Source organism: Ochotona curzoniae, unplaced genomic scaffold, assembly GCF_017591425.1.
Source record: "Ochotona curzoniae isolate NIBS_2020 unplaced genomic scaffold, NIBS_Ocur_1.0 contig_1482, whole genome shotgun sequence".
Lineage (NCBI taxonomy): Eukaryota > Metazoa > Chordata > Mammalia > Lagomorpha > Ochotonidae > Ochotona > Ochotona curzoniae.
The window spans coordinates 141,390-168,633 of record NW_024465100.1 but is presented as its reverse complement, the minus strand read 5'-3'; the positions used below and the strand labels follow the sequence as shown (position 1 = coordinate 168,633).

At 41.6% G+C, this 27,244-nt stretch overlaps 2 protein-coding genes across 2 annotated transcripts; both read left to right on the top strand.

Moving 5' to 3' along the window:
- Positions 1–1,926: 1,926 nt before the first annotated feature.
- Positions 1,927–13,659, top strand: STYK1 (serine/threonine/tyrosine kinase 1). Its single transcript, XM_040968146.1, has 9 exons — positions 1,927–1,990; positions 2,364–2,498; positions 4,927–5,193; positions 6,162–6,343; positions 7,003–7,086; positions 8,406–8,614; positions 9,658–9,698; positions 10,435–10,531; positions 12,614–13,659. Exons 1-9 carry the CDS (start codon positions 1,927–1,929, stop codon positions 12,816–12,818), a joined length of 1,284 nt encoding a protein of 427 aa, XP_040824080.1. The 3' UTR covers positions 12,819–13,659.
- A 2,845-nt stretch (positions 13,660–16,504) lies between these two features.
- On the top strand, positions 16,505–22,685 carry LOC121148110 (protein mago nashi homolog). Its single transcript, XM_040968133.1, has 5 exons — positions 16,505–16,663; positions 18,421–18,479; positions 19,112–19,222; positions 20,969–21,051; positions 22,310–22,685. The coding sequence occupies exons 1-5, from the start codon at positions 16,570–16,572 to the stop codon at positions 22,407–22,409; spliced, it is 447 nt and encodes a 148-aa protein (XP_040824067.1). The 5' UTR covers positions 16,505–16,569; the 3' UTR covers positions 22,410–22,685.
- Positions 22,686–27,244: the final 4,559 nt, after the last annotated feature.

Genomic DNA, 27,244 nt, shown 5'->3' with positions numbered 1-27,244 from the left:
ATCAGTAGCTCACTTTATAAAGGAGGGTCAAAGGGGCTGGTACAGTGGTTTAGCAACTGTTGGTCCCTCCACCTGTGGGACCAACATCCCATATGAGTATCTCATATGTTCCATTTCTGATCTGGCTCCCTGTTTATGGACTGGGAAAGCAGCAGAGGATGGCTCATGTCCTTGGGTCCATGAACTCATGTGAGAGACCCAGAGGAAGCTCCTGGCTTCAGACCAGCTCAGCTCTGGCTGATATGGCCATGTGGGAACTGAATCAGCAAATGGGAGATCTTTATCTCTGTGTCTCTTTCAAATAAAAAAATAAGTATTTTTTTTTTCGAAAATTGAAGAGTCAGGTTTCTGAAGGTCTCATTTAACGTGTGTGCTGATCTATACAGACTTTAAAGTGAAACACATGAAGAATCTTGTCAAATAAATAAGAACTTCATAGCTGTCATTCGCTTAAGGAGAATTGGAAATTAGATAAATGGAAGACAATGGGAACGGGAGAGATTTTTCTGCTATATTATTTCACACTTTTATTTTTGACCCATATGAATGCATTTGCTTGGTGTCCTATGCAGGGGTTAGGTCCCTCTTGGGCAGGCATTGCCTCCTATCAGTGTCCTTGTTTCCAGCTCAGTTTCCTCTGCTTCTGATCCAGCTTCCTGCTAATGTGTACCTTGGAAGGCAGCAGACGATAGCCCAGGAACCTGAGTCCATGCCATCCATATGGGAAGCCTGGCTTGAGTTCTGGGAACTTTTGCCAGGCCAGCTCCAGGTATTATAGGTATTTGGGAAGAGTGAACCAATAAGTGGACTATCTGTCTTTGTGTCTTTCTTCCTAGCTTTCCTACAAAGTGAAAACAAATACATAATTCAACAATTTCTAAAAACAAGCTAGCTTGGTCCTGCTGCTTCCTTTAAATTTTTTTCTTGCTAAAGACAGCATCAGTGTCTATATCTTGTATGAGTGGCAGAGAGCTTGATGCTCAGAGAACTGAACAATCAAACAGGTTTTACTAATACATGCTGTCTGTTCATTGGCTGTGAGGGTTCAGCTAGTCCAGATACAGAAAGCAACTGTATAACTGTCTTGCCATAAACTAATTACTTATTCACATCTGAATTAACTTTGCAAAAAATGAAATTGTGTGTTCTTAAAAAATGTGCTCCATCAGTGAGGAAAATTACATATGTATAAAGAAGATAGGGCAGGTAGATCTCATCCGTGTAACTCATGGACCACAGCTCTTCAGACAGGTCCATCTATGCTTGAGCATGAGAATCGATGTTGTGAATGAGAGGGGAGTATCAAAAGTAATATCAGTATCAAAGGAGTGAAAGAACAAAACCAGACAAGAGCAGAAAAATGCTAGGGAGAAAGACAGGAACGTCAAGCAGGTGGACAGAACAAAGTGGGTGATACAGAGAAGTGGCCATGTACGGAGGAATTTGTGCTCTAAAAAGCCATTTAGGACCCAAAGCAGCAGCCTGGTGGCTAGTGTCCTCACCTTGCATGTGCCAGGATCCCATATGGGCACTAGTTCTAATCCCGGCAGCCCCACTTCCCATCCAGCTTCCTGCTTATGGCCTGGGAAAGCAGTGGAGGATGGTCCAAAACCTTGGAACCCTGCACCCACATGGAATACCTGAAAGAGGCTCCTGGCTCCTGGCTTCAGATCGGCTCAATTCCGGCCATTGCAGCCACTTGGGATGTGAATCAACAGATGGAAGATCTTCCTCTCTGTCTCTCCTCCTCTCTGTATATCTGACTTTATAATAAAATTCATACAAAGCTTTTAAAATTTGTGCTCCATTTGATTTTTTCTTTTCCAGAACCACTCAGCTCTAGGCGATTGCCCAGAGTTGACTCCTGTGCCTTCTCTGTGGACCTAGCAGAACGGTGGCCCAGCAGGGACGTGTCTCGCTCTGGCAATGGGAGTCAGGAGGGGCATGACACGGATGCTACTGGAGTGTAGTTTCAGTGACAAATTGTGCAGTAAGTGAGACACCACAGATGTCCCATCACCTGACCTTGGGGCTGTAGGGACTGGCATGTGACTAGTTTCTGTTGGGATGACTTAACTGCTTGTGGAAATAAAGAGAGGGGTGATTGGAGATGGAAAGCTATTGTCCTTGTGTCATTGTGCCAATCGCAGATCCAGATGTCACAATCTCTGTCTCTGTAGGGAAAATGACAGAGAATACACAGTGTGGGACTTTTGGTTCGTGTTTAAGTAGTGCTTCTGTTGAGTGGTAGCACAAAAGGTAGAGGGGATGACCCTTTCTTACAAGATGTGTGTGGGGAAATTGTGTGGCCATCAGGTCAGACTTGTTCATTGTCTTCTCTTGCTGCTTGATTGCTCACCCAGTTGTCCAAGAAGGGCAGTATGAAGTGATTGTCATCCCAGCCTTCTTTGTTGGTGCCTTCCTAGTCCTTCTTGCGGTCATCCTGTGGCTTTTCATCAGAGGACAAAGAGCTCAGCAGCAGCGCCCTGGACTTCAAGGTGAAGCTCAGCTTTGGGGAAGAGATAAGTAAAAGATGGGGCAGAGGAAAAGCACCTTTTAGTTTCCCTACTTTCAGTGAGAGAAGCATGGGTTTCCTCCTGTGGTGTTGAGTGGGAAGTCATGAATTAGAAATGCACCACAAACTTGTTGACTGAACACAGGATAGTAAAGGAGACATCATGTGACCTGTTCTGTCCTCTTTGTCCTATTGGAATCTCCAGTCTGTGACTACCTGAGTGTCTAAAGATTGACAAGTAAGACCAGGTCTCTTATCAAAGACTGGCGTTATCTCTTGATACATTTCATCCCTAATTTTTGCCTCCCAAGAAGGTGATGAAAAGGAGCATTACAAATGAGTCTTCAAAGTAGAGGGTGACAGGTAGGGGATAATAACAGATCGGTTTGCAGCATTATAAAACAAATAATGAATGAATCAATTCACCCAAGAAACAAAATAAATCCTTATAATGACATGGAGCTTGATAATGGCTGACCCTGAGGCTTGTGCACGTTTTTTTTTAAATTACCTTATACTTTACTTTTATGGAAAAGTTCTCAAGGAAGTTGTCTAAACTCCATGAGCCCATGACAATAAAGCTTATTCGTCCTCATCCACCAAAGCAGCTGTTTGCTCACAACAGAACCCGAATGACAAGTTCAACGCTGATCCTCAGTCTTCATCTTACTGGACCTGTCAAATCACTTGAGACAGTTTTATACTTCCTCTTTCTTGAAATATAATTTAGAAATATTTACTTAATTTTTATGGAAAGTCAGATACACAGAGAGGAGGAGAAGCAGACAGGAAGATCTTCCATCCACTGATTCATTCTACAAGTAGCTGCAGTGGCTGGAGCTAAGCCAGTTTGAAGCCAGGAGCCAGCAATTTCTTCTGGGTTTCCCACTCAGGCACAGGATCCCAAGGCTTTGGGCCATCTTCTACTGCTTTCCCAGGCCACAAGCAGGGTGCTGGTTGGGAAGTGGGGCTGCCTGGATTAGAACTGGCACCCAAGGCGAGGACATTAGCCACTAGGCTAACATGCCGGACCCAAAATATGTTTTTAAAAATGTAAAATCACTTCCTAAATGATATAATTTTAAGTTTATGAATGAAAATACGTTTCTTATTCTGATATGCTCCCTTGAACTCTAGATTCTTATATAAAACTATCCACTTTGCAATTTGGATATAAAATGTATATCATAAACTATATGCTTCGATATTATATGTTTTACATGTGTTAGTTCTGAAACCGAGGTTCTGAAATTCTGTTATGAATGACCCCTCCAAAGAGTCTTTCAAACCTCAGTAAAGGACACATCTAATCTCCTATATTTTCAATCTAAAATCTTGAAGCTCTCCTTGACTCTGCTCTTTGTCTCACAGTCCGTATCCAGTCCCTAAGCAAATCCTCTTCATGCCATCTTCTGATTTAGTGGCTCTTACTTCTCACAGATCATTGTAACAGATTCCTACACACTTCTGCTTTTGCCTCTACACTTTTTGACTAATACTAGAATTGTTTCTCTTACATTGTAAATCAGTACTGCTAGGTTCATGCTTCAAGCTCACCAATAGTATTCCCTTTCCTCAATACTGTGGTGCTCTTCCCTCTCTTTGCCTTCCATGCTCTTCCTGACATTGCATGATTACTCCTTCATTGCTTCCAGGTCTTTCTCAACTGCCATCTTAAAAGAAATGCCTTTCTTGACACCTTTGTCTAAAATAGCATAATTGGTACTGCTTCTCTTTTTATTTTCTTCCATATCACTCACTGCTTGCTATATTATCTTCTCTTTTCTATTATTACCTATTCCCAATACCTGATATAGTACCTGGTATAGAGTAGGTGATATCTGGCTGAATATATAGATGAATAAATGAATGAAGATTTAATAGGAATGAACCCCACTTTCCCATTTCAAGGATGGTTCATGCTGGCTAAGGAAGGAGAAAGTGCCAGAAGAATTTCCTGACCAGGAGTCAAAGAAATATTTGACTCCTAGGACAGTTTGAATGACAGATGACTGATCATCCATGCCCTTCCTCCAACTTTGGAAGCTGACTTAAATGGTCATCCTCACTGGTAGCTGCCACCACTTTTAGATATCCGTGGTTTGAGGATCTGTTTAGGAACTTCCTTAATTGTCTCCAGACTACTTTAGTGGGTTATACTGAATGGTAATGCTGAGGAAGACAGAAAAGAAGTGTTATGACAACATGCAAGCAATCTGTCTTGGGTTCTTTGAGAAGTAATAAGGATGATTACTGATCTTCTGCAAGCTTGTTGTAGATGCTGGCTCATATAGCTGGCCTGGAAGACACATTGGGTGGAGGGAAATTTGTTGAAGTAGTTTGTTCTAGGTTCTGCTTTCCTAGAGTCCCCAGCACAGGAAAATCTGATTGATGCCATCTTTTTGACCTAGGTGTTGTCCCTGTGCCCTTAGCCAGGGGCCTAAACTGGGAAGAAACTGGACATGGAGGAAATATGCTTGTGCCTCTTAACGAAACCTCAGTGGAAAACTTTCTACGCACCAGAGCACCTGTCCTGGCGAAGCTGCAGGTGCCCCGGGAGCAACTCTCAGAAATTTTGCAGCTAATTTACAACGGCACCTGTGGGCCCATCTATCGAGCCAAGAGGAACACTGGTGACTCTGGTAAATCCAAGAGTGTTGTCCTCAAGACTTTAAAAGGTAAATGAGAGAAGTGGTAGGCTTTTGTTCTGTTTGCTTTTCTTCTGTGCACCCTCCTCAGTAAATGTTAATAGGCTTTGCAAACACAAGATGGTAATCCAATAGATATTTAGGGTCACATCAGTGTACATAAAGGAATAGAGTATGGAAGTTTAGACAGAAATGTTCTTTTTTGATTCTTGAGTTTTCTCACTCATCTTTGCCTTTTGAGACTGCTTTAGAACTGTTTTTTTTTCCATAATAGATCTTACTTGGATTACGCCTGAGGCTGTTGTCTTCACTATCTAATTCTTTTCCCTGGTATCTCTCTCTCTCTCTCTCTCTCTCTCTCTCTCTCCTGGTATCTCTCTCTCTCTCTCTCTATCTTGCTGATATTCATGGTACAGATCAGTAATATTAAGCCTGCAACATTTTTTGTAAAGACTTATTTATGTTTATTGGAAAGGCAGATTTACACAGAGAAGGAGAAACAGAGAGAAAGATCTTCCATCCTCTGGTTCATTTCCCAGACAGCCACAGTGGCTGGTACTGAGCCAATTTGAAGCCAGGAGCTTCTTCCAGGTTTCCCAATGGGTGCAGGGTCCCAAAACTTTGGGTCATCCTCTATTGCTTTTACAGGTCTTAAGCAGGGAGCTGGATAGAAAGTGGAGCAGCCAGAACACGAACTGGTACCCACAAGGGATCTCTGGTTTGCAAGGTGAAGACTGTGATAGTTCAGTGTGAAAAGGATGTTTGTCTATGACTCTAGGCAGCTTACAGCCTATCTAAGTTCTAAGGTTTATGATTCTATGTGCCCTTTTAGAAAGATTAGTGACAATAAACATGATCTGCTTCTCACTGGTCCTCATTCAACTTACATGTTGTCTACACTACTTTCCCTCTGAAACCTTGGCAGGTTTCCACCTGAAGATACTTGTGTTCCGTGCTCTCACCACTGGTCCCTGTTCTGGCTCTTTTCTCCCTTGTAGAACCAGCTGGACTCCAGGAGGTGCAGGATTTCTTAGGACAAATCCAGTTCTATCAGTACCTGGGGAAACATAAGAATCTGGTCCAATTGGAAGGCTGTTGCACTGAGAAGCTGCCGCTGTACATGGTGTTGGAGGATGTAACGCAGGGAGACCTGCTCAGCTTTCTTTGGATCTGCCGCCGGGTAAGCAAGGGAGTAGAGATGTTAAATGTGAAATGCTGTACCTGACTTGTTAGCTGTTTGCTTGCCACCGAACATGAGAAATGATAAAGTGCAGAGATACCATAATATAATGTGGATTTCAAAGTTTTTACATCAAAATACACGCATCTTTTAATTCCATCATGCATAAAAGAGATAGATGTAACCATCTCTTTGTTCATGGGTATTTTGGCTCTGGCTCACAGCTATCTGCCACAGAGTAAGTTTCAGAGACTTCTGCTAATGCTTGCTTTGCTCACTCATGTAGTCCCCAGTCCTAACATGAGCTCTTTAATAAAGAGATGCTGGGTTGCAGTGGGAACTTAATTTGTCTGTCTGTCCATCTGTCAGGGACACCTACATCTGTGAGAAAGTGGCACCTTCATTCAGTGTCCAGTTACATTTGAAGAAACATGTCTTAGTTGCTACGTGTCTACATTCTTCACTGGTTTGGGGGGCCCATGAGTCATTACATGTCTATGTACACCTCAAAACTTCTCATGGAAGTCTCTCTCTGAATCTCAGTCCCTAAACTTCTATATATTTTCCTTATCTTTGATATGTGCATTTGAGAGTACCTCTGCCTTGTTTTATTTCTAATCTGTTCATGCTGGTTTGATGTAATGGTTCTCTCTTTCTAGGATGTGATGACCATGGATGGTCTTCTTTATGATCTCACAGAAAAACAGGTCTACCACATCGGAAGGCAGGTCCTCTTGGCTCTGGTAAGACAGCATAAAATGACAGCAGTGTCTGGGGTTGCTTCTTTATGGCCTAATATTTGATGACATATTTCCCACATTTATATTTCCAAATGGGATTCTTAAATTTTTCTGTGATACATTTTGTAGATTTAGGGGTTTCTCCCACCTCCCCCTCTTCTTACCTCCCCATTGTTGCCTCCCACCATTTTACCCGAAATTGTTAGGGAGCCAAAAAATATCAAACACATATGAGTAATCTTTAATCCTTTCTTTATAAGATCATTTAAATAACATACAGGATTGATAATTTTAGGGAAAAGTAGTCAGGTTTGGGTTTATGGGAGATACAAGGGGAATATTCACAGGAATTTCAGTCTTAAAAGTCAAAAGTTAGAGCCAAAACTTGTGTGCTTACTAATATGATGCTCATATATAAATTTTATATATATATATATATATATATATAGTGTGTTCATATATATGAATAATGCCAGTAATAGAAATATATATAAAATACCAGCTATAGAAGGGGCAAATGGAGAGGCCAAGTTGGAAGGAGACAGGGGAAGCCTACTGAAGCAGAAAAAAAAGGAGCAATTTTACACCTGGAAAACAGGAAAAGCTGGTTTGCAACACATTTGATTGGATTCTTGCTTTGCTGTTGACTGTGATAGAGACTCTACCTACTGAAAAGAACAAGTGGGACAGGAGGAATGATAATGGGCAACAGTGAGATCAGCAGGCAATGGCCCAATTGCTGGGGTTCCTGCCTCTCTTATGGGTGATGCAGATGGAGTCCTTGGCTCCTGGTTTTGGCTGGCTTGGCTGTGGATATTTGGAAAGAAAACTCTTTCTCTTAAAATGGATTACGAAAAAAATAAAAGATACTTTCCTAACTCGTTTCATCCACTCATTTTAAGTAAAAACTGAGATCGTATAAAACTGTATATTGTTAGGAGATTCTACTTCCGTTCACATGTATCTTTTCTTTTCATTTTGTAATTACTGCCAACAACTTAGAACCTAGTCTCTTTCTCAATTTCTATCAGGATCTGACCAGACAGGAAAGTATAGAAGAGTAGGGTGTCAAGGATTGACACGACACGGGTGAATGCACTTTCAAAATCCAGAATTAATGTCCTTTGGATGATGCGCTCAGCTCGGTGAGCCTAAAAACTTGACAAAAATGTCTGACTCACCAGCATGGTTTGGAAGTGATTTGTCATTCTGAATAAGTCTTGTGCACAGTAAAAATGCCCTTGCCTTCCCGGGGCTCCCTAGCCCTGTCTTTTCTTGTCTGACCTCAGACAGCGCCTCATGGTCATGTGCTCTGTCCACAGGAATTCCTGCAGGATAAGCACCTGTTCCATGGGGATGTGGCAGCCAGGAACATCTTGATCCAAAGCGACCTGACACCTAAACTGTGTGGCCTGGGCCTGGCTTACGAACAGCACACACAGGGAGCCATCTCCTCTGTGAGGATGGTGCCTCTCAAGTGGCTCGCCCCAGAGCGGCTTCTCCAGAGACCTGCTAGCATCAGGGGAGATATGTATGGTTTGTTACTGCCTTTCAGTTTCTTGCCTTCGTGAGCTAGTGTCCTGCTTGGAGAAGCATGTAGATGTCATGTCAACTATCCTCTTAGCTATGAATGCTGTGAGAAGCAGAGGAAATCTAGCGTATCAGTTAATACAGAGAGTCAAAGGCTATTGTTCAGGCCAACATGGAAGCATAGTAGGCTAACCCTACACCTACAAGTGCTGGCATCCCATATGGGCTCCAATTTGTGCCGCAGAGCTCTGTTTATTGCTTAGGAAAGCATAGGAGGATGGATCCAGGCTCTGAGCCTTTGTACCCACATGAGAAGCAGGGAAGAGACTCCTGGCTCCTGGCTTTGGACCAGCTCAGTTTTTGGAGAGTGAACAAGTGGATGGAAGAGCTCTGTCTCTTCTCTCTGTATTTCTTCCTTTCAAATAATAATATATTTTAAAAAAGACTTCTGTTGCTACCTCACTGACATCTTCTTTGCCATAAAGATCTGGAGGTATTGGTAATAATACAATGCTACTCAATGATGTAAAATAGTGATATACATCTCTCAGATCATGTTGGTTAGGTAAATACCTCTCCCAGCTACATTTAAAGCTTGTTTTTTGGGGGGGTTGAAGCTAGCTATCCTGAGCAAATAGTGGACAAATTGCCTTTGTGCTAAGAGTAAAGGCTGGCACTTCAGTGAAGGGGGGCAGAAACAATGAAAAAGACCCAGGACTTTTTATGTTAAGGTTATTGTGTTTGTGTGATTGCACAGAGATGAATTTATGTGTTGGTGATGAATAGCAAATGTCTATTATTGTGACTATTCATGTGAAATACAAGAGAGGCACTGATACAGTCCTCAAAGAGATTAGAGTCTAAGGGGGTTACAAAAATGCCTTCTAAAGATACTATCTTATTGCTTTGCTTAGTTTATCAGATACCCCAGATCATCTATCATTGCATTCTTGATGGGGTCCTTCCCAAAAGATCCTGTTAGCTAACTGCATACCCGTTCAGGAAGGCAAACAGACATAAGTGATTGGTTTGCTTCTCTTACAGCTGGTCCTTTGGGATCCTGCTCTACGAGATGGTGACTCTAGGTAAGGGTGCAGATGTGCAAGAATGTTTATTGAGAGGGTGCTGCATGAAGTATGGTTGAACAGGCGATTTTTTGTTAAGTTTTGAAGTTTGAGCTGGTCTGGCTTGAAACCCAAGACTGATTCCTGAGAGTGTTGTAAAGAGTGATGACCCCTCCTTGCTCCTTGTCCCTTCTATTAACTGTCCTACCTTTTTTTCTTCCTTCTTTCCTTTTCTTTTTTATTCCTTCTGTTTTTTCTTCTTCTCTATCTGTTCCTCCCTCTCTCTCTCCTACCCTCCCTCTCTCCTTCCCTGCTTATCTCCCTCTCTTGTTCCTTCCTTCTTGCTCCCCCTTCTTCTCTCTTGCTCTCTAATGTCAACGGATATTTTCAAATCCAAAAAATAATTCTCCAAGTGATCTTGTATGAACAAAAAGTGTTTTTTTCAGGCTTGCTACTCATGCATTTTGTTGAGAAACTGTTCCACCCTCTCCTGTTATGGGGAATGGGTGTATGATTTTATCACTTTTCTAAAGACTCAAAATTTCTCCTTGTTTTTCCTCCAAATGATCTTTCCCCTACTTCTCTAAGCAATATCTTTGCTTGATCACTGGGGAACAACTATATGGGATCTAGGTTTTTTTCTTGTATCTTCCTCAGGTGATTACCCCAAGGGGATGGACAGAAATGTTAGTTATTAATACTTGAGAGGATTCTAATTTTTTTTTTTTTGCTTTTGTGCTTATTTCTGGACTGCCAGGAGCACCACCATATCCTGAAGTCCCTCCTACCAGCATCCTGCAGTATCTTCAGAGGAGGAAAATCATGAAGCGACCCAGTAGCTGCAAACACACTATGTACGTGCGTTTTAAAGATCTCCTCCAACAATCCAAGTATTTTTTCTCCCTATGGATGACACCCTTCCAACGTGGTTTTGATGATCCTCAACTGCCTTTAAGTGCTAATGTGTAGCCTTAGGCTAAACTGTACAATGAAACTCTTATATTGATACATCATATATGTGTACACATCTTACACACTTGAGAAGATATCTGAAAAAGGTTTTGAAAAAATGGAATTAATGGGTAATTTACTTTAGGGATTAATATTTTTTAAATTCATGTATAGGTTTTTCAATATATGAACTTTTAAAAGTGGGTTTCATTTTTTTAAACAAAATAAACTTCTCTCTTTTTAAATGATTTATTTATTTGGAAGAAGGAGTTACAGACACGTAGAAGGGAAGAGAGATCTCTTATTCTTTGGTTCACTCCCCTGATGGCTGCAACAGAGCCAGGAGCCAGGAGCCAGGAGCTTGGAGCTTCTTCCAGGTCTCACTCATGGGGTACATGGTCCAATTGCTTGGGCCATCCGTCACTCCTTTGCCAGGTCATTAGCAGAGAGCTGGATCAGAAGTGGAACAGCCAGGAATAGAATTGTTATACAGCATCATACAGCATCATTCAGAATGCTGTCTTCACAAGCGATAGTTTTACCTGTTAAACCGCAATGCCAACCTCTAAACTTGGATTGTAACTCCATGTTTTTCACCAACCTTTAAAAAGTACTGTCATACATACATTCATTCATATATACATTATCTTCCAGTGTTAAGAAATCACTTAGAAGCATACTAAGAATCTAATTTTGATGTGATTTAGTTCTACAGGTAGCTTCTAAAATAAGTAGGATGTAGATCGAACTCAATACAGGAATAAAAGTGCTTTATTTGTTTGTTTGAACAGTATGCTGCCGGCCTCAGTTCAGATAGCTATGATAAGACTCATTACATTCCAATTACTCATTCTGGCTCTAATGGCTCTTATTTAATATTTAACTTTTTGAAATCAGTGACTGTTTTCCCAGCGTTTCACAGATAGAAGTCTATCAAGAAAAGGAAAGTAGAAAGAAATCAGAAAGCAAGACAAGGAGGATCCCAACATTGTCAGCCTAAAGAGACAGTTACTCAACCAAAGTGGAAGCAGACAATGTTAAAATTACCTGCAGTGTTTTATTACCAAGAGTCTGAACAGGGCTATTAGAGAACATAATGAAAGCTACAACTGTTCATAAGAAAACAGCAAATACGCTAATTGACATTTATTTGACAACTGCTGGTATTTTGCCAGGTTTTCCTTATAATAAACTGTTAGTGTGTCTTAACTGTACACACACACACAGTGTGTAATGACACTGGCTGAAAAACTATTTCTTGCATGCTTTCTCAGTACTAAAGTTTGTTCTTGGGGTATGAGCTTATCCTAGAAGCTAAGATGTTGATTGGGATGCCAGCATCCTGTTACTAGTTTGTCTAGATTTCATTCTGGTTACTGATTCCAGCTCACCACTAATGCAAACTGGGATGCAGTGATGGTGGCTTGGTTAACTGTGTGTCTGCTGGGGAGGACCTGGATGGAGTCCCTGGTTCTTTGCTTCAGTCAAGCTCCACCAGAGCTTTTTGGGCATTTGGGCGGTAGACCAGTGACAGGAAAGTTCTCTCTCTGTATGCTCCCGTCTAGCTCTCTATTTCTGAAACGCATACTTAATTTTTAAATCATACTAGAAAAGAAACTTGACAAAGTATATGACCTAAAAATAACTTAATGTTTTAGTATCTCTGAAGCAACATGAAAATTGACATAAAATATGGAGCTAAACATAGTAAATGGTTAAAAGCTCCATGCCATGTTATAGACTAAAATATGTAGATAGATAAGTAGCTATTGTCCTAGCACTGTTAACTTTAGTGTACACTGTATATTTTGGAAACTATAAACAATATGGTAGAAAACTTCTTGCACTTTACCTCACAATGTAAAGCGCAAGAGAAAACCAGATCTAGAAATGCAGGGAGGTGCTATTATTGTTAGGGTTTATGGGGAAAGAAATCATGTTCATCACACACATTCCTTGTCAAATGTCTCTTGCTTGCTTCTCAGGTATAGTATTATGAAGTCCTGCTGGCACTGGAGCGAGGACAGCCGCCCTTTACCCAGGGAACTACGCTTGCGCCTAGATGCTGCCATTAGGACTGCAGATGACAAGGCGGTGTTGCAGGTGCCAGAGTTGGTGGTGCCTGATCTGTACGCTACCGTGGCTGGCATCAGTGTAGACAGCCTCTCCTACAACTACAGTGTCCTTTGAAGCTTCCTTCCCGCTGGAAACATTCATGAATGACTGGATGCTCGTGGAACCGGTTTTTTCTCCAACAACAAACAACAAACTTTCTGGCAAAAACTAGAGGAATCGGACAAGGATCCTGAATCTTCCCCTTAAACATTTCCTGAGGAATCTAAAATGATGCTGGATGAGGCTCTCCACACCCTATGTCCTTGAGCTGAGACATACTTTGATTCCCTTGCTGTTCCAATCCTAAAGAACTTGGGGGAAAGTATGGAGGAAAAGTGTCACAGAACAGCAGGGATCAGACATCTGCAGTGTTTGTTGTAAATGAGTTGGTATCTTTGAAGAACGATTTATCTAGACTCTTACAAGCTCCAGAGAAACTAGAGTGAAATGAGAAAGCAGAAATCCCAGAGAAAGGGTGGATGAGAAAGAATATATGATTGTATTTGCTTCAGCAGAGTAGGTACAGACCAAACTCTCCTTCCAAGAGAAAGTAAGGAGGACATAGATTTGTTCAGCCTTGGTTCCCCCACGTAGAATTCGAGGATAACTATGAAGGAAGATGTTTGAATATCTCATTGAGTCAAATTAGGCAAAAGAGAATTCCATTTTTTCTAATTCTGAGACAGGGCCCCAAGTTTGGCACTACTTTTAATTAGCAGCTGGAGGAGCCATTTCATATTTCAGAACATTCAACGTGTATTGGTCATCAGGCGAACTTCCTACTCTCAACAGACCAAGAGTCGAATTAGATCAATGATGGAAATAATGTCTGTGTGTGTGTGTGTGTGTGTGTGTGTGTGTGTGTGTGTGTACCTCTGTGTAATAAACAGGAATTGTGAAAACCAAGCCAAGACACACTGGTAGTTCCTAAGTCTTTAAGAAGGACTAGAGAAAGCATATAATTTTAAATGGAAGGTTGGCAGCTTGTAAGTACTTATTGTACATTTACATTTATATCTAAGTACATTTTACATTTATTTGTGAAAAGTTATTACAGTAATATTCATTGAATGAAGGAAGATTTTCTGGTACATAACTACCAAAACAGCTCTACTGCAGGGAAGATAAAAGTAAATGCCTGGAATTAATGCGATGGTAAAATTTAAGAGATAACCTATACTGTCAGAAAATGGATTCTTTCTTTTTAAAGGGAATAATAGCTGTCTTACAAGGTTGCTGTGAGAACTGAATGAAAGTATGTATCTGTGAAGTATCTAGCATAAAATATTTGCCCCCAAAATGCCAGTTTGTGCCCTTTCCAACCCAGAATCTTTCAAATAGTTTTCATTTAAAATCACCATGGCCAAGAAGAAAGCCAAGCCACTGCAAAGCTGGACAGGTATACAATGGTAAAGTCATAATTTTTTATTAAAGAAATTGTTTGAGACAGAGGGAGGAAGAGATCAACAACAAAGACTCTCCCCACTCTCTCCCACCTCCAAAGGCCTGTAAAAGCCAGCGCTGTGGGCCAGGCCGAAATCTGCTGGCCTTCCCCACCCCCCTCTTGTTTTCAACCACTTTAGCATGCTCTGTTAAACCATATATTAAATATTTATTTATTTATTTGAAAGGCAAAGTTGGAGAGAGAGGGAGATAGAAAAAGGGACATCTTCCATCCACTGTTTCACTTCCTAAGTGGTTATAACATCCAGAAACCCAGAATTCAGTCTGGAATTCCATCTCACCCATATAGACGAGATGGACCCAAGTACCTGGGGGGCATCTTCTGATGGCTTTCAAGGCCCATTAGCAGGGAGCTGGATTGAAAGTGGAGCAGCTGGGACACCAACCAACTCCCATATGGAATGCAAGCTGAACCGCAATGCTGACCCCTAGAACATGTCATATTCCTGTTATTGACTTGCTACTTGGATCCATTTAACTGAATGTGTGGTCCTAATACTTTTGTTCTGTAAATACAAAATCAAAGCTCATCAAAAAAGGAATAAAGTAAATTCAATCCTGACACAATTATTTGTTTATTACAGTAAATACAGAACATGCTTCTGAAAATCAGTAGTTAGAATGGTTTAACCATTTTAAATAAAGAGGCAGAAAAAGAGGTAGGGGGGCAAAGGGAACATAAAAGTGAAGTAAAAGGAAAAGAGATTTTACACATAGGAATAATCAGTAGAACATTTAAAATATCAATAATAATAAGACAATACATAAGATCTTTCTCTGGTCATAGCTGTCTAGATTGAAGCGAAAAGAAATTAACAAAAATTTCCTGGAAATCCATTATTGTCAATGAATGATATGTATTTGAATAAATAGTAGACCTCCATTTCAGTTAGAATTGGTAATAAAGTATTTCACATCTGCTTTACAAGGCGTTTGAAGCTGGTCCCTATGTTAGCAAAGGCTAGAACAGCAGCTCAATTTTTTTTCTCCTAAGTAAACTATTGCATCGTCAGGATGTGTGCCCTAATTCGAAGCATCTGAGATTCAAAGAGAGAGTCACACACCCACCTGGCAGACAGCTGGTGATGGCTCACTGGCCCCTGATGCCCACCTGGCTCTCACTGTTGCCTGGCCTTGTCCTGGCTGTCACAATCATCTGGGGGAGTGAACCAATGGTGGAAGATCTTCTCCTACTCACCCTCCCTTTAAAATATATATGTATTTTTTAGAAAAAGCCACAAAATATTTTTCATGGAAAGTTTCTTACATGCGTGCTGACCAACAGAGCATTTTTCCTAGATTAATTATGTAACTGTTATCCTAGACTCACAATGATCTGGCACAATCATCTTTTCCAGCCAGCCTGCTTCCATGAACTTGACTTTAACCACACCTGGGTTCTTGGCATCCACTTTCACCTTATTTTTTGGTCAAGTCATTCTCTGGTTGGCATGCTTTTCCTGCCCTTTTGAACACACTCACAACTTCCCCATCCAGGCCCCCATGTAAATAATCTCTCGCACCCTTCTCTCCACAACAGAACGACTGGCTTCCTCCCTGTACTATGCCACCTGTTACGTTCTTTATGACAGCAATCATTCACCTTCTTTTGCTGCGTGCAGTGGGCGTGGCTTGATCTATTACCAGCCTCCAACTTTCTCTACCACAAACAGAATGATCGCTAAAACTTGCAAAGTTTCTTTTTGGGGGTTGTTTTTAATTATAATCTCTTCTGATGTTTTCAACAGTCTGTGTGCTTGGCACGGTGACTGCACTAAAATTCAGCTGTGAGTTCGGTTGGGAGCGAACCCCATGTCTCCTACGACTTAAAAACAATTTTAAAATTTTACTTTTCCTCTTGTTTACACAGTTGGGAGGGATGCACGCCTATGTGAGCCTCCGATGGTGGTGGAGATCCGAGGAATGGAGGAAGGTGGGTGGGACCCAAGCTGTGTCTTTTTTTTCTGCTGTGTCTATTATTAAGTCTCCTTATTCCCTCAGCTACAGCCGGACAAAGCCACACCCCGCCAGAAGGCGTCGTCCGACCCGCTCCATTACACTGATTCGAAAAAAAAAAACCTTCGTTTTAAAATCCATATAAAATTCTGTATTTTCAGAATTCCGTTCTTCGCGAACGGAAAGTCACCCGCTTGGTTCCGGATACCGTGTGTGTTTTCGAGATCCTCAGCGGGAACCTCCTATGCCTCAGCATCCGTCACTCCTAAAGCAGCCGGAAGAGACGCGCCCGCGTGACGCGAGAGACGCGCCCGTGTGACGCACTCATCCTGCGCGGCTGACGTCGCTGCCAGGCGCCGGGCGGCACGTTGGCTGGGCTTTCGGCGGGCTCCTCGGGCAAGCCAAGATGTCTATGGCCAGTGATTTCTACCTGCGCTACTACGTCGGGCACAAGGGCAAATTCGGACACGAGTTCCTGGAGTTCGAGTTTCGGCCAGACGGTGAGCTGTGACGGGGGTCGCCGAGGAGGCTAGATGGGGGGCGGCGAGCGAGCCTGGGGGATGGCAAGGGGCTGGCAGGAGTGGGGAAGGGTCCTTCCAAAATCAGATTTAAAAAAGAAAAAAAGACGTCTAAGGAGATAGGAGGTCTTGGTTGCTTTCTCAAATAAAAGGTAACGGTTGTCCGTTGATTGAAGAAAGCTGATCGTGCTAGACAGAATGGTAGAGCCCGCCGGTGGGCAGCATCTTGGAACTTGGAGTGTCGCCCTGATGCGTGAATTCGCTCCGCCGAGTAACTTTGTAATTGTGTGTCTGCCCATTCATTCATTCATTTCCCTCACCGAGGGGCGTGGGTTTGTGAGAAAGCAACAAAAACAGCAGGTGTTCTATGCAGGTGCCTAACTTCCCCGGGGGCTGCCTGGAAGCTCCATCCAAGGCTGGGTCTGCCTGAGGGCATCCCAACACAGGAGTGGAGGGCCAGCTGAAACCTTCGCCTGCTGCTCGGCCGCCCTGGCGAGCTCTGTCCACCTCCCACGAGGACTGCCCGACGGGATGGCTTTTTAAGTTTTTGAATGCGCATTATTTGCTGAGCAACATGTACAGGTTAACAGGAAGGCTATACTTGGCTTCAGGGAGTTCTGGTGGGACGTAAGGCATGCAACTAAACCTAAAGCAGTTAGGGATGGTAATGGTTGTGTGGGAGCCTGGGGCAAACCTCTGGGGAGAAATTGCAAAGAAGGTAAGGCCCTCTCACTGTTTGGAGACCACAGTCACTTCATTGACTTTTACTCTTCAACCCGCCCTACACTTCACTCAGGAGAGCTCAACTCACCTGGTTTCTTCCCACTCCCCTCTTGTAATACTTGGACACCAGGGAGCTTGGGCATATTTTAGCCAGTTCCATAATTTAAATACCCCAGTGTTACTAAGGACATTTCATACTAGAAGTGTGGGTCATAGGCGTGTGCCTGCCATCAGGCCAGCCCACATCCCTTGGAGAGCATCACAGACAGTGTGGTTCCCAAGCAGTGCTGGTATACAGCACCAGGGAGCTGCCCCCTGGGTAGCTGGAGCCCTGAGGGAGAATTGTGTAACACTTGTGCTGACCTCATGGGGTATTAGGTATAAATTAGCTAATTAACTGGTAAGTTTGTATCCAAAAGTAACACTTTGGGTAATTCTACTCACAGTGCTGAAAAGAGAAAAAAAAATCAGCCTTGCTGTAATGCGCACAGGGGGTCAAGGGGAGGGAAATGGAAGAGAAGTTTTGGTTTAGCGGAGAAAGCAGGAGGGATAGAAGAAAGTAGAGCAAGGTTTAAGTCCGTTGTCAGCCTGAGCAGTGTACTTTGTTTTCTCACTGTCTCTTGGGGTGGTTTACAGACGGTTAGCTGGAATGTTTGGGGTAAAGTGTTTGGCACCAGTGCGTTCCTACAACAAAGTCTGAAAGTATTGCTGGTTCCTCTCTTCAATTCCCTTACTAGATCATGACTTAGCTGAAGAAAACAGGCCTTAAAAATGAGCCCTGAGGTGTTTAAACATGCGGCTAGCTTAACTCCAGCCAGTCTATCCACAGATACACACTGGGTTATTGCTTGTGTGACATTGATCTAAGAGGGAGGTACTATTGGTAAAATGGTGGAATAAGAGTTTGGACCTTCCAACCTGGTTAGAGTGTCATGTATTTAACTTAGCAGTTGTTGCTTACCACAGATTGAAGTGTTTTGTTTTATTTTGTTTTTTTTTTTTCTCTCTCCCCATAGGAAAGCTTAGGTATGCCAATAACAGCAATTACAAAAACGATGTTATGATCAGAAAAGAGGTAAGTTCTTTTTGAAAAGCCAATTTTCCCTAGTCAGTCCATTTTCCTTTATTCTGTGTTGAATTTGCAAAGGTGCATCTCAGGCTGGATTATACGCAGAGAGCCAATGTGTAGATTGAAGTGAGATTCCATGTAATTTAGCTATGATCGGAGCATCTCTGACCACAAATGAAGAGGTCTGAATAGTAAGAGTTCCGTATCGACTGTGCCGTTTAATTCACTTACTCTCACACCCCTTACTATTTAAAACTGTTGGCTAATCATGATATGAACATAGTATAGTTTTGTAAATGAGAGGCTCAAAATTTAAGGATTGGAAAGTAACTGATGTGTACTTGAATTTGCCTCTGTTCCTGGCAAGGACCTCATGTTACTGCTGTTACCCACTTGGAGGTCCTTGAATTCCCATGTGGCAAAGAAAGCATACAGTGTTCTACAGGGGAGAATTAAGGGAAGGACAACAGAGTAAAGAAAGCCCTGTGTTCCGGAAGGATGCAAATTCTCACGCTGTACTTTTGGAACCCACTCGCTAGTGACGGCTCAGGGTTTGTAGCTCTGTCTTACCACTTCTTGTTAAGTTCTGGCATGACCTGGCTGAGGCATGGTGAAGTGTTCCCGTAATTCATTTTCAGGCTTACGTACACAAGAGTGTAATGGAGGAACTGAAGAGGATTATTGACGACAGTGAAATTACGAAAGAGGATGACGCCTTGTGGCCTCCGCCCGACAGGGTTGGCCGGCAGGTCTGTGTCAGGGGCTGCTTCTATGTGGGTGCACTGATTCCGACGCTCCCCTTTGTTTGTGAGGACTGGTTCTTCGTTGGGGTTCTCCTTTAGTGGGCACCTGGTAAGGAGGTATAAACTTTTTGTTCGCTTCGCTTGCTTTCCTGGGCTGCCGTGAGGTGTTGTCCCTAGTCTGCCTTTAGAGGTCTTCTCCAGCAGTCTCCGGTGGCCACCTCAACCAACCTTAGGACATTTTCATACCGTGAAGAATAACTTCTGTTGTCTTAATCACTTTTTAAGAATAGGTAACAGTCGCTCATTACTTTTAAGCCTTAGAGTTCTCTTTGTGTCAAATCATTTACTTCAGATCGGAGCTTTCTAGAATTCTTTTTGGCCTCTGCAAGCCCCACGGATTGGATTGGTGTGTACTCACACTGCCTGTTGGTTTGCCTTTCCGGTTCCCCTGTGAACCACAGGTTGCTCTGTAGAAATAGTTTGGTTTCTGAATTGGGTCTTTTCCATCCTTGGAGACGTAAGCTATGACCCTGAGAGGAAGAAATGTTTGATTTGACTTTGCTGTGTTCCCGGAAGTGATAGTTGTACCACCTTCTTTGACTTGGAGAGGAGGAGGAGCGATCTGTACGCGGACAGTCGACACCGCTGTTTACCACTCCTGCTTAAAGAAAAGTTCTTCAGGAAGGCAAAGGCAGTAGTGAACCGTATTTGTTTCATCTTTGTTATGTCACTTTTGAAAAGAAATTTGAATCTCGGATTCTCTTATGCATACAGACAAACAACAAATACTAAAAACTAGAAACATCATTGTATTTTTGGTTTAGGGGAAACTCGGGGTTTCATCTACCCACTGGATGTGTTTATGGGTTTCAGTTTGTGGAGAACTGGGCATGTTCTAGAAATTGCCTCTTGGGTCAAAATCTCATGACTGATGGAGAAATCTTAATTAAATCTCCATTTGATCTGTGTCTCAATTACACATAATCCAGTCTTTTGTTTAAATTAATAGCTGGGACTGTGATGGAGTGCAATGGTTTTGTTAATATAATGATGAATTAAAGACAAAGGTCAAAAATTTAGATAGAATGGCTTAGTATGTTATGGATATAATTTAGTTGATACACACACGTACTCAAGCATATATATATATATACACACACACATATACATATATATATATATATATTCCAAACATGGCAATGATACTTTTCCACTACAGATATGTTGACTTTAAATATTATTAGAAAAAAATTGTGTATCTGACTTACTGCACTTTGTAGAAAGGACTTCAGTTCCATCTGTTGCAAGTGTCAGGATTTTGTTACTTTTTTATCAATTGAGTGATATTCCTCAGTGTGTGTGTGTGTGTGTGTGTTCTGTTTCCATCTGTCCACTCAGCAGTTGAGGATCCATGTTGTGTGATTGGTAACAGTACCGCACTGAACTCGGAAGTGCAGGTGTCTCCTTCCTGTGCTGTTGAATGTTTTCCCACTAGTGGAATGACTAGGTCGGGGTGCATCCATATTGAGTTTTGTGGGTGATCTCCACACTGTTTTCCAAATGGCTGTGCTAGTTTGCATCCCCACCAACACTGTGTGAGGACACCCATGTCTCAAAACCTCACCAGCATTTTTGTTTAATTTTTTTTAAAAAAATCTGCCTATAGACTTACCATTTCTTTGTAGCAAGAATATAAATATCTGTAGGGTAGATTTTTGAATTCATTACATTGGTCTACTTTTTCTTTTCCAGGAACTTGAAATTGTAATTGGGGATGAACATATTTCTTTTACAACATCAAAAATAGGTTCGCTTATTGACGTGAATCAGTCAAAGTAAGTATTTGTGAGAGGCCTGACTTAGCACCGCACTCAGTCACAGTGACTCCAGTGGCACCTGTCGGTTCACTGTGCAGACGTAATTCTGGTTTTATGTCAGACTCTTGCTATCTTGCATCTCAAAGAAGATAACAAGGGCGTTTCATTGACAGAAAGAAAACTTAATCCAATATCTGTATAATCATGCCCAGATTTTATTAGCTATTTTGTATAAATATCTGGATTCAGTGTGACAGAATTTGGAGGAAAGCAGTTCATCTTGGCTAATGCCAGTGTCATTAGCCCTATAATCATAAGACTCTCCTCCTTGGGTTTCATATCGCAAGGTCCAGTACAGCTTAATTCTTCCAGCTGCGTGTGCCTTGCCACATTGCAGGTCTTCTCTTGGACACTGGGGGACTTCCTGGAGACCATCGCCCTTGTTGATCCAAGCCAGCTCTTCCTGCTTCTCCAGGAAGTCCCCCATTCTAAATTGCAGTCACTTAGTTGTTTGCATCGCTGGTTTGAGAACTTAGCTGAATCTCCCAAGTTACGCAGGTGCCTGGCATATCAAAGTGTCTTAGAGGAACGTGGGAGGGAAGGAGCAGAGTGAATGTATTCTGTCAGGTGCCTGTACACTCTCCAGTTACTTCTGCGCCGGTGAAGATGCAGCAGGCGTAGCTGCTTCTGGAAGGCAGTTTGGTAATGATCGCCTTAGACTCTTCAGGGTGGTTGTTCCTCTCTGACCCTGCAGTTTAATTGCTAATCTTGTGTCCTATGGGTATAGTGATCATTAGCTGAAAATATTTATACATAAAGATACTCAGTGAGGCATTATTTGTAATTGGAAAACAGTGTAAAGAGAGCTTTGTTAAGTCATTAAAAAATCCTTGCTGAATTAATTTCTGAATGCTGAGGAAAAAAGTGATGTAAAAAAGGGCACAACATGATTTTAGTCCTAAGAAAAGATAAAAATAGTCAACAAAATGGATAGTGCATGAGAATTGTATATAAACATATGTAAACATGTACATATGGATATTATATAGCTATTACTTTCATAAGGAGATAGACTTTTAATGGGAAAATGAATATTGATGATTTTATTTTTGCAGAACAGAGAGGTTGTTGTTCAGTCTGTGTTTTACTTGTCAGAAACATCATTCCTTTCTCCTTAAAATAATTTTAGAATTTTGACTTTGTCTTGTTTTAAGAATTCATGAAATTATATTTCATTCTGGGAACAAAAACTAACTTTTGCCTTTTCAAATTTTAGGGACCCTGAAGGCCTGCGAGTGTTTTATTATTTGGTACAGGATCTGAAATGTTTAGTTTTCAGCCTCATTGGATTGCACTTCAAGATTAAGCCAATTTAAATTGTGTGTTTTTCAAGCTGTGTATATATTTAATTGGGTGTGGGTAGGGAGGGCTTGTCATTACAATATGGGGATTTTTATGAATGTGAAAAGAATTTTTTGTATGTAAATTGAAAATAAAAAAATACTTGAACAGGCTTAGTAGTTATTTTCACTTGGGTCCAAGTGGGTTGGACACTTCCCACACACATTAAATTCTGTAAGTAAAATCCTACCTTTTGTTGAAATTTTGCTCCAATAAAACATATCTAAGGCTGAATGGAGAGTGGTTTTTATATTTTTCTCTTGTACACCTCTGATTCACTTCAAATATAATTAGGAATTGTTCTGGTATGCATATCCTGTGGCAGAAAGTCTTCCAGATAGAAATATATAACCAGATTCTCATCCATTTAAGCCATTGGTGGATCTTCCCTTATTTCAAACCCAATGGAATTTAATCTTTGGTGCTTATAGAAGTTGCCTATAAATAGTTCTGAATTTTTTTGCATTTGCAAAGCCCTTGGGGATTATGCACATTTAATCAATTTTAGTGTAAGCAGTGATTCCCTAAAGTGTTACTGGGGTAACCAGTACCCCAAGTCAGACACATCTTTGATATAGCTTTATTCCTCATGTCGCAATATATGCATTTGTGAGAAGCTCCAGCTCGCAGCTTAGTACACTATGTAGAATGTAGGCTGACATATGTGTGGGTGTGTGCATAACTCCCAGTGAGCACAGATCCCACTTCTGTTTCCCAATCTCTTCAACCTGTTTCGCATAACTTCCTTTTTGCTGACTTCCCTCAGTGACTGTACTTCTAGTATTTTGTCACTGCCCCAGCTAAAGTCTGAGGAAGTTGTGCTACTCTGGTTGTTATGGTCTGCTTGCCCCAGTCACTCCTGAATTTATGGTGGAAGGATTAATCTGAAGGTCTGCTTGGACCCTGAGCAGACAGACTTGAGAATGCTCCATTGAATGAACTCTTTTGTGTAATAGAGTTTATGTTTGTGGAGTCCAGTACGGTAGCCACTAGCTGCATTTTGCTGGATGAGATGAGCTTATGAGCCTAGTTCATTGAGTTCATGGTACTATATGTCTTAATACTTTCTTTTAAGAATTACTTATTTTTATTGGAAAGGCAGATTTATAGAGAGAAGGAGAAACAGAAAGATCTTTGGTCTGCTGGTGAATTCCCCAAGTGCCTACAACTGTTGAAATTGAGCCAATCCAAAGCCAGGAGCTTCCTTTGGGTCTCCCTGCGGCTTTAGGGTCTCAAAGCTTTGAGCCATCTTCCACTGCTTTCCCAGCTGCAAGCAGGGAGCTGGATAGGAGGTGAAGCAACTGGGACATGAACTGGTACCCATATGGGGTCCTAATGTGTTCAGCCAAGGATTCAGCCACTGAGATGTCTCATAGGGCCCTATTTTAATACTTCATTATAAAAATGTTCAAATATGCACACCATTGAACTAACTGCAGTGGACACACAACCAACCTAGACTCACAAAGTTAAAACTTTTTATGTGTTGAAACTGTTGTAAATGAACCATTAGATGTTTTTCCACTTAACTGGTGTAAAGGCTGCCAGTAGACTATGAATTTTGTAGCACTATGCCATTTCGGTTACAGGAAGGTGCCATAGTTTATTGGCTATCCCTTGGGCAGGATGGCTGCGCAGCATGCCTGCCATGGAATTCTGTCTGGCCTTTTCCACTGCTCAGAAATGCATGATGTTGTTCTCCCAGATCTGGTGAAGAGTCGGCCATGTGAGGCTACACTGTCGTCACGACAGGAGTAGGATATTGAGTTCAAGTTATAGACCCTGATGAATGTGCAGTATAAAATCATAATTCTCTGGGAGAGATTTCATTGAATCTGTTCATTGAACACTTTAAATAGGAGTTCAAATTTGAGTGTTAGCAGCAACTGAGATTATGTTGTAATAGCTGCTGAAGATTACTTTATCTTGATTTGGACTGTTTGATACTACACTTGCTCTTAGCCAAAAGGCCAAAAAGCGCTAATTTAGAATGCTTGAGATCCATGAACATAGTATATGCTGTTAGTTAAGCCACTGGTCCATGTGCTTGGAGAAAAATTGGATTTTTAACACGAATAGATATTTAACTAGAATAGAAAAGTCAATACCACAAGCAAACCAGTGATTTGAGAGTGAATGTAGGGTCTGCCTCGAAAGGCTCAACAAATGATACACAGTCAGTATGGAGAACTCAGCATCTCTCGTATCCATCTTGTCCCATTTCTCTGCTGATAAAGGGGAGAGATTTAAGAGAAAAACAATTTTAGCTATAGATGAATTATTTGTCCATTTCAAATTGTGACTAGATCTTATGCTTTAGTCACAGATTCCAATGAGCCATCTGAAATCCTTTTTGTTCTTCTTATAATTACTGAAGTCTCTCATTTGGTTACTTAGAAGTCGCAGGAAGGGTGATTACTGACGAGACCAGGACATTTTAAAGTGTATTTTAAGTGTAGGCCATTAGGGGGCAGGCATTTGACTTGGTGCTTAATTAGGCTCCCGAACCCCACCCACATCAGACTGCCTGTCTGATTCCTGGCTCTGTCTCTGGATTCTAGCTTTCTACTAACATACGTCCTGGGAAATCACTCACATAATCGGGCTTCTGCCATCCACATGGAAGACTCGAACTGAGTTCCTAATTGAATATTGTTCCAACCTCCGTTGCAGGCATTTGGGGAGTTTGGAAACCAGAAACCCAGGACTCCATCCGGGTCTCCAACATGTTGGCAATGCCCCCACATACTTGGACTGTCTTTTACTGCCTTCCCAGGCACGGGAAAAGGGCAGAATCAGCAACAGAGCAGTTAGATTTGAGCTGGCACTCTGATAAAAAGACCAGCACTGCAATGGTGTTTAATTACTGCCTACACATCAGGGCCCCTTCTGCCTCTCAAATAAATAAAACTAGACCATAAAGTAGTTTTGATTGTGAAGATAAGGATAAATAGAGTGGCTAGAAGAACAGGAAATTTTAAACTAGTGGTTTCTATTTAGTACCATAAAAGCCAGGAAACTTAAAGTCATCTATTGGTACATAGGATAGAGGATAGTAAGGCAAACAGCCAAGAAGGTGTGAGTTGGATAAGTCATTCTTCCTAGTGAAGTGAATCAGAGCAGGCTCCCCTGCGTGCTGGTGTCCATTCTGACTGACCTTCACTCAGCCCAGGACAGGAAGACCACAGCTACTGTGAAATGATAAAGCCGCTGCGGTTTCAAGGTGGGGTGCGAACTTGTGTGCTAGGCTTCTAGCTAATTGTGTCATCAGAAAGGAAAATGTAGTTTCCTAGTACAAAAAAAAAAAAAAAAAGCTACTGCAGCCAGAAAATGACTACTTTGCACACTTTGAAAATGCATCTGTGCATTGTGTTTTTCATAAAAGAGAATTTTGAAAACAAAGCACAAGAACATTAAATACATCCTTCAATTTTCATCCTTCTATTGTATTAACTGTGATTTGATCAAGTATAGACTCCAACTTTGTGGCTCAAGGGACTGTATTACATGTTTTCAGCTAATCCAATCTTTTAAACACTTATTTATTTAGGAGGAGTTGTAAGAGGGAGAGATAGAGAACACGATTTTTTTTTTAAAGAAAAAAAGATGTGTTGAGCAACTTATTTATTTATTTTAATAAATTCTTTATTTTTCGCACTACAGTTCCTTAGGTTCAGGGACTTCCCTTCTACTCTGTCTCATGCTCTACTCCTCACTGCTTTCCCCTATAAATTAAAAAAAAAAAAACAGTTTAGTCCCTCAACAATAGTCCATCATCCTGCTATTTAAGTATATCCTGACATTGTAGGTATGGAGAATGGCATAAAGTCCAGCATTCTATTGTCAAGATATATTTAACAATTTCATTGGGAATCCATCTTTTGTTCAGAAATAGAGACATATACTGCAATATATCTCCATGTCATGGTATACTTGCCAACATTATACAGATCCTCTAGATTTGTCCATTTGGGATGGGTTTATTTCACTGAGCATAATGGTCTCTAGTTGGGACTATTTTGTTGCAGTAGTATTCCATGAAGTAGATGTACAATGGTTTCTTTATCCACTCTTCTTTGGATGGGCATTTGGGTGGTTTCCATGTCTTCACTATTGCAGATTGTGCTGCAGTAAGCACAGGAGTCCAGGTCACAGAGAATGAGATCTTCTGGAAGTTAGTTCACTCCTCAAATGGCTGCAAAAGCCAGGGCTGACATGGCCGAAGCCATAAGCCACAAGCTTCCTCCAGGTCACCCACGCAAATACAGGGGTCCCAAGCAGGTGTGCTATCTTCTGCTGTTTTCACAGGTGCATTAACAAGGAGCCTGATCTGAAGTGGAGCAACAGGTAATAAGTTGGTGACCATATAGCAAACTGGCATTGCAGGCATCAGGAATCCCAGCCTCAGCAAAAACTACACAGACTCGAAGCTTCAAAACAGTTCATTTCTGCAATTCTAATCTCATCCAGCTTTTCAGTGTTTGTGAAGTGGGGGATATTTGCATTGGATGTGGGAAGAAACTGAGGCTTGAAGATTCACAATGAGTTGTTCCAATGCCTGTGACTAGGAAGGCTGTGAATTGTGGACTATACATAATCGCAGTTAACATTCAGTGAGATTCTACTATGTCATGTGTGGTTATGCACATTATTTGTGTGCCTTATTTAATTCTCTGAGCACTCTTTTAAGGCAAACAGTATTACGATTTTACAGTGATGACCACATGATAAGAACAGTAAAGGCTTTCCGGCTTTCCAGAAGTATCTCATGGGGACCAGGGCTGGCAGTTTAAGCCACATGTGCCTGGTT

Bases quoted from the DNA above. Each gene is read 5' to 3' on its own strand.
- STYK1 (XM_040968146.1), top strand. From the start codon at position 1,927: ATGGGAGTCAGGAGGGGCATGACACGGATGCTACTGGAGTGTAGTTTC. The intron at 1,991-2,363 runs GTAAGTGAGACA...TTGCTCACCCAG, and splicing joins TTTCAGTGACAAATTGTGCA to TTGTCCAAGAAGGGCAGTAT. The intron at 7,087-8,405 runs GTAAGACAGCAT...CTCTGTCCACAG, and splicing joins GGCAGGTCCTCTTGGCTCTG to GAATTCCTGCAGGATAAGCA.
- LOC121148110 (XM_040968133.1), top strand. From the start codon at position 16,570: ATGTCTATGGCCAGTGATTTCTACCTGCGCTACTACGTCGGGCACAAG. The intron at 18,480-19,111 runs GTAAGTTCTTTT...ATTCATTTTCAG, and splicing joins ATGTTATGATCAGAAAAGAG to GCTTACGTACACAAGAGTGT. The intron at 19,223-20,968 runs GTCTGTGTCAGG...TTTCTTTTCCAG, and splicing joins CCGACAGGGTTGGCCGGCAG to GAACTTGAAATTGTAATTGG.